Genomic DNA, 7291 nt, shown 5'->3' with positions numbered 1-7291 from the left:
GATGTAGAGAGTCTAAGTGACCTACTACACTAGGGATTCTGCCCTATTTGATACGTACATCACTCACTAAAGTCAACACAAATAATCCAATTCATGTGCTGGCTTTTTTCATGTAAAATATTTACTGATCATTGTAAGGTGGTAAATCTACAGAAAAATCATTTTCTGTAATTACTGTGTTAATTAGATTTATAGTAGGTTTTTACTTTTTATAAACCTAGCCTTCATCATTACTCTTACTTTTTAAAATTTCAGAAATTTTTATTTAAGAGCGGTCTTAAATTTAAAACGCGTCAAATAAATAAGATAGAGAAGACAAAAACCCTTGCATGTCTTAAGAGAGACTATTGTATGACAATTAAAAGATTTAAAAGCGACTTGTGATCGTATTCAACATAATATCTCAATTGAAACTGTCTTAATCATAAAATGTTCTATTTTTACACAATGTGATTCATTTAATGTTAGCTGGACTAGCTTATTATCAATTTATGACAACCTCAAAGCAAACATTATCCATCTTTACAAAATGTTTTTGCTAGATATTACGTAAAATCACATTACATAGTATAATACGATAATTCACAAAAGAAGACGTAAAATAACTAATATAAATAAAGTAAATGTAAACTATTCACTGGGACGAGGGAATAAATAAATGATTAAAACTTTTACTTAAAACACAAGCAACTTTTACTTAAAACACATAAGTTCAAATTACATACCACACGTACCGACGTACGTTAATTAATTATACATAGACCATAATGCATTATGCATTAATACACACAACTAATAATATTGAGCATTCTTAACCCTAAAAGGCACACACCAATAATAATACCATTACATTCCTTACAATAAGTTCAATATTCTTAACCTAATAATAAAACCGCAAATTCTTACTTAAAACCGTCTTAAATTAACAACATTATTATAATAAAGCATCTTAACCTGATAATATTAGTTCCTGCATGAATGCATGGCATGAAGTAAGATCAATAAGTCCACATGCAATCAAGCTCAGTACCAACCATCCTTGAACCACCACCACCACCACGGCTGTCGAACCCGCCACCACCACCCCAGCTCCCAATCATAGCCCCAAGCTCACCACCGCCACCACCACCATTACCGAAACCACCACCATGCATTTGAGCCGAACCGCCAACCCAAGGGAGAGTTAGGTTCTCTTGAAGAGACCTAAGACTAGGAAAGGCTGGAAGACCTAACATGTTAAAATTATTACTAGTAGTAGTTCCATTTCTTGGTGTACTAGGTTGAAAAGTCAACTCAAACGGATTAAAATTACTAATAATACTATTATTAGTATTATTAGTATTAATATTATTATTATTGTTATTATTATTACCATTAATATTAATATTAAGGTTATTGTTGTGACCAACAACATTAGTTGGAGTAGAGTTGTTGTTGATCATGGAGAAACAGGACACGTGCTCTTTCTTGATTGGTGCTGAGTCATCGGGATCGTCAAAGGAGCAACAATCACCGTAAGGGGATGAGTCGAGGAGCGGTGGCAGCTGCTGAGAGACGGAGGATGGTGAGCTGCAGACTTCACCATAAAAACTCATTCCATTTCGGGCTTTCTTTGGCCCGGTTGTACCTCCGGCACTGCTTGTTAGGGCCGCTCCTGGACCGGTTTTCTGAAAAACCCTTGATATCACCCACTCGTCCTACATTTCCATTAAAAAACATATCGTCACAATTAGAGGTGATCATAAGCGGATCAATCATTAGAACGAGTTCTAAGCTAATCAGCCAATACGAATAAACGGTATTTAATCATCTCTATCAACAAAATTAAATCGAAGTTTTCAAATCATATTTCAAATGATTAAAGAATACTAACCAGTTAATTATTCAATTAGACCGTTTTATCTTAACACGGCTCTCATACCTAACTAAACAGATGGAGATGAAAAAAGATTGTAAAAGATCTTAAATTAAGACGATGTTAAGTAAGAGTAATCGCACTCAAAGATTTGTCATAAGCTAGTCATGTCATAATTCTTTTACTATTAAGCAAGATTTATCAAGTATAATTATCTAGCTAACGTGGATAATATACTCACCGTCTAAATTAAAAGTAAATAAATAATTGAGACCGGATGTAATATTGACGACAAGTTATCGATAATAAATAAACTCATATTTAATCATCTCTATCAACAAAATTAAATCGAAGTGTTCAAATTCAAATGATTAAAGAAAATTAACCAGTTAATTATTCAATTAGACCATTTTATCTTAACAAGACTCTCATACCAAACTAAAAAGATGGAGATAATTTTTTTTAAAAATTAAGACGATTTTTAGCAAGAATAATTGTAGCAAGACTCGAATATTTGTCATAAGCTAGTCATGCCATAATACTTGACAATTAATCAAGATTTATCAAGTACTGTTTAATTTCACTAGCTAGATAGTATTTTTTCCGTCTCAAAAGTAAATAATAATCAAGACGGTTTTATATATTGAGGACAAGTTGTTGATAATAAATATTTTTCACCATAAAGGTCATACATAATAAGGGTGGCAGACATAATTGCGTATATTCTTATGTTCGTAACTTCATTAATTGGTCACCCAATTTGGATACGTGAGAATTTCAATTTAATTCCACTTACCATGCAACTTAACCATAATAACTAACATCCATCGTACAAAATAAAATATAAACGTTACACTCTAATCAATTAATTCAATTGTACTTTCGTAACCATGCAAATATAGTCTATCGATCGATGATTAACAATTGTACTAAAATAGGAAGTTCGATAAATAATTAATTACGCTCAATAATAAATAAAACACGCGTTTAATTCATGAAAACGGGTCTGAGCGATACCTTAGAGGACCGAGAGAGGTAATGGTAAGCGAATTTGCCCTCGAGACGATACTCGTGCATAACCCAATTGCTTTTTTCACCCTTAGGAGCACGTCCACGGTAAAAGACCAAGGTTTTCTTCATACCGACAAGAGAACAAGTCTTGGAGCTGTGAATTTCCCGGTCTTTACCGGTTGCCTTCCAGTAACCGGCTTCAGTGGCCCGATTTGTGCGCAACCCGGTCGGGTATTTCCGGTCTCGCAAGCTGAAGAAGTACCATTCCTTCTCCCCCATCTTAGCTTTCTCTATATTCCATACAACAAAAATGTTTAGGTTACAATGTACAAAAATTCTTAATTAAAAAAAAAATTAGATAAACATTGACCTATATATGGCAATAATGTAGATCCCTTGTAAATTAAAGCAACCCAAAAATTTATACTTAATTATTTAAATTGCTGCATTTAGTAATAAAGTGATATAATTAATTTAACTTGGACATACATGAAATATTGCAACAAAAATTAGAGAAATAACCATCTTTATTCTAAATGCAACTTCATTATTATTACTCTCTTCGATCGTGTCATTTATTTGTTTAACTTTTTTATTAAGATTTTAATCGAAGAAAAATAAATGATTGAAACGGAATTAAATTTCTTTGATATGGCCTTAGTGGTAACTAACAACTTGTTAACCTAATCATAATAAAGATGTACATTAGTACGTAACTACGTACCAAAATCAAGCAAGCAGAAATTAATTTATTCTAAGTTTATTATTATAATCATAAAAAAAAAGTTAATAAAAATTAAGTTTAACTAAAAAAGTTTCCTTAAGGTCATAAAAAATCTACTCACTTCGTCTCATTCATTTATTTACATTTCTTTATTCTTTGCGAGTGATATTTTTATCAAATAAATGAGACGAAAGGAGTAAAAATAGACGGAATCATTCTTAAAACAAAGATCGCTAACAAAGAAGTAAAAAAAAATTACCAGGAAGTTCCCAAGGCTCGCACTTGTTAAGGTCAACTTCAGCAATAGCACGACCAGTAAAATTACCATCAAGAACCTTCTTCAAAAGATAGTAAGTAATTAGTTCTTCATCAGTTGGGTGAAATCTAAACCCAGGAGGTAAATTAGTTTCACTGTTGTCAAAGTGAAGAAAAAAAGGTTCCATGGTAACAAATGAGAGTAACTTTCAGAAGATAGAATACAAAATGTGTGTGATTTTTTTGGTATGTTGCACTTTATAGTTGAGTTTGTATGGGGTTTTAAATGAAGTGCACTATGATAAAAAGGACGGTCCAAACCCCAATGATATCCGGTTATAATATTATTTTTATTTTATATTTTTATATTTTAGTAAATCTTGTTTAAAATCGTTTTATGTCTGAACATGTACAGTGAAATTATATATGGTAATTATTACGGAGTAATATGGATTACAAATGAGATGTGTTATTGAATCGAGTTTGTTTTACACATAATATACAACAAATATTGTATACTTCGTATTTATTTATGAAACGTATTTAGGAACATATTATCGACAATTACAAAGTTTGTAGGATTAATTACATATTCGATCTTTATCAGAGTTAGTCCAATTCATTTCTATAACAGGGTGTGTAGATTGAATAAGGGATGTTCTTTTTTATTTAGTTTTAGTTTAATTCAATTCAAATCAGTTTCATTAAGTACAATTTTGTTGAATGTAGAACATATGTTATAAGTACCATCTACTTAGTTTAGATCAATTGCAAATCAGGATTTAATGTTAGGGGTCGAGAAATTTCATCGAGGACAAACTAATAATGAAATAGAGAAAATTAGAAGGAAAAAAATCAACTAAAAGCTTCATAAATTCGATGTTCAAGGGCTTCAACCCTACTAGCCCCTATCTAGCTCTGCCTGTAGTTTAAATCATATTCTACATGTTCCGTTCAGTGAATACTCCAATTTAGTTTAGTTCAATTTCAGTTTAAAGTGTTTTTACAAAAGAATGAGACTTTAGATATGATCTATGCATACAACAGTTTTCTACGATAATTTGTATTTTGCATGAAAAATTTTTATTTTATATTTTATTTTGTTTAGTTTTGTTGTGTTGTGATATGTCCTGTATCTGAATTTTTTTTCCTTGTGTTGCAGTTGAATTCTCTTTCATCATTTAATAACATTACAAGTAATTTCATAGGCTTAGGTGATGTATGATTTAAGAGAGAGAATTTGGGGTGGTGGAGTATTGCGTGCGTGCGTTGGGAAATTTGCAGAAGGGTAGTATTCCTTTGTCAGTGATGAAAAAAATAATGTGAGTTACAAATTTTTTCGAATAAGACGGTTTTACACTGTTAGACAGTAAAGAAAGTTTATTTTAATAAAAAAAAAATATTTATTAATTGCTAATAAATAAATTGTCTTTTTACACGATAATACTGTGTTATAGGGTGAACCCGTCTAATGTAATAATTAAATTTTTTGTTATTTATTTTATTATATATGGATGGGGTAATTGGTGAAGATTTTACCATGAATCGAGAAAGCTGAAATAATATCTCAAAATGTCAGTATAGTACAAAAGATTTGTTTTTATTATTTATAAAAAGTTAAAATTTAATTGGTGATGAATCTTTTGGATGGCAACAGAGAAAGACAGGCTATTGTGTAAGCAAAATGAAAGCTATTGTAATAAGGTAACTTCGTAAATTATTAGATGATGGGTGAATGTTCTTCACCTTCTTCTTTTTGATGGTGTAGATAGGTAAAATGAATTATTATTGTACTTGGTACTTTTTGAGTTATGATGCTAACTTTTTTATTGTTGAGTTCTATGTTGTCACAATTTTGAAATTTTGTTTAAATGACAAATATATTCTTATTACAAATTCTCATTAAAGATGAACACTATTCATCGCAAGTTGAAGACGGATACTGCCCTTCTCAGGCTCTCACAATATGCAAGGGACACTATTTATGAGGTGCTCCATTTCCCCCACTTGCCTTATTGTGAGAGGGACATTACTCGTCTCCAGCTTGTGACAGATAATGTTCGTCACAAGCAATACGCTTTGTATTTATATATGGGTCACACAACTCACAAGTTTAATTATCAAATCCATTTTATATAAATTTGTAGTGATTATATATGTGTAGTTTATAAGTATCGAGTATAATGTGTTTTAGTATTTGGATTTGTAAGAATAATCTTTTCATTAATTTCTCGTAGTTAAATACAATGCTTTTCATATATAGAAATGATTTAGCCTAAATACTAAAAGTTCTTCTTACTAAAAAAGACAAATAGAGTTAATTAATTGAATGAACTAGTTATTAAAGGGAGTATATAATATTCACATTCGATAATAACGTATCACAGTTCGATAATAGTTCGATAAATAATACTCCCTTACATAAGTATCTGAAATTTACCAGCATTATTAGTATTCACATAACTGTAAAAATTTACCAGCATTATTAAAATTGACTGTAAAATAAGCAGATATGAGTCAATCTTATCTATATTAATGCAAAAGACAATACTCAACACGGGATGTGCCACGTCATTCACCCATTTTTTTTTTTTTTTTTTTTGGAAATTCAGGTAATGGTAGGTCCCATTTACGTGGAAAGAGTTTATTTCTTTAATTGTCTTTGACAAACATGCGACAAATTATGTCATAGAAAATATTTTATGAAATAAATAGATAATCGGCAGAAGTAAAAGTAATTGCATATAAACGGAATGAATTAAAAATCGAAATAAATGAAAATAATTACATATAATCGGACGGAATTACATAGTTAATGAAATAAATAGATAATCGGCAGAAGTAAAAGAAATTGCATATAAACGGAATAAATTACAATTCGGAATAAATGAAAGTAATTATATATAATCGGACTGAATTACATAGTTAAAGAAATAAATAGATAATCGGCAGAAGTAAAAGAAATTGCATATAAACGGAATGAATTACAAATCGGAATAAATGAAAGTAATTACATATAATCGGACTGAATTACATAGTTACTAATAAAATTACATAATTACTTGAATAAATTACATTTACTTACGAGATTGAATAACAAATAATGTGAATATTTTACATAAATTAATGAAATAATTCGTCTTTGCCTTTATGCTTGACGAATATAGGTGTTCATACCTCCAAGAAACTTGGTGATTACGGAAAATACGTAACAATCAATGTCAAATCCCCGAGAACCACTATCATGAAAATTTTCAATTTTTAGAATAATTTGCCTATGTTAAAGTTGATTATTAAATTATATTTCTTTTTTTTGGATGTAAAGTTTTTTATGTATACAAATTTTATTTACAATAGTATATTACGTTATTTCCTCTTAAACTATTGCATGTGAACACGTACGTATTTGAAACTAGTGTAAACATTAATTATGTAGATCGTTGATT

At 30.1% G+C, this 7291-nt stretch overlaps 1 protein-coding gene across 1 annotated transcript; it reads right to left on the bottom strand.

Annotated features, from left to right (window-relative positions):
* Positions 1 to 651: 651 nt before the first annotated feature.
* Positions 652 to 4139, bottom strand: LOC141656376 (protein CUP-SHAPED COTYLEDON 1-like). Its single transcript, XM_074463241.1, has 3 exons — positions 3850 to 4139; positions 2873 to 3156; positions 652 to 1697 (listed from the first exon to the last, which is right to left on the bottom strand). The coding sequence occupies exons 1-3, from the start codon at positions 4031 to 4033 to the stop codon at positions 999 to 1001; spliced, it is 1167 nt and encodes a 388-aa protein (XP_074319342.1). The 5' UTR covers positions 4034 to 4139; the 3' UTR covers positions 652 to 998.
* Between the last annotated feature and the right edge of the window lie 3152 nt (positions 4140 to 7291).

The sequence above is a fragment of the Silene latifolia genome, chromosome 5 (genome assembly GCF_048544455.1).
Source record: "Silene latifolia isolate original U9 population chromosome 5, ASM4854445v1, whole genome shotgun sequence".
In the NCBI taxonomy this organism is placed as follows: Eukaryota; Viridiplantae; Streptophyta; class Magnoliopsida; order Caryophyllales; family Caryophyllaceae; genus Silene; species Silene latifolia.
Note: the sequence above shows the minus strand (reverse complement) of the source record. Positions and strands in the feature narration are given on the sequence as shown.

Excerpts from the sequence above, each read along its gene's own strand:
- LOC141656376 (XM_074463241.1), bottom strand. The coding sequence starts at position 4,033 with ATGGAACCTTTTTTTCTTCACTTTGACAACAGTGAAACTAATTTACCT. Across the intron at positions 3,157-3,849 it reads CGAGCCTTGGGAACTTCCTG|AGAAAGCTAAGATGGGGGAG; the intron begins GTAATTTTTTTT and ends TATGGAATATAG. Across the intron at positions 1,698-2,872 it reads ACCTCTCTCGGTCCTCTAAG|GACGAGTGGGTGATATCAAG; the intron begins GTATCGCTCAGA and ends ATGGAAATGTAG.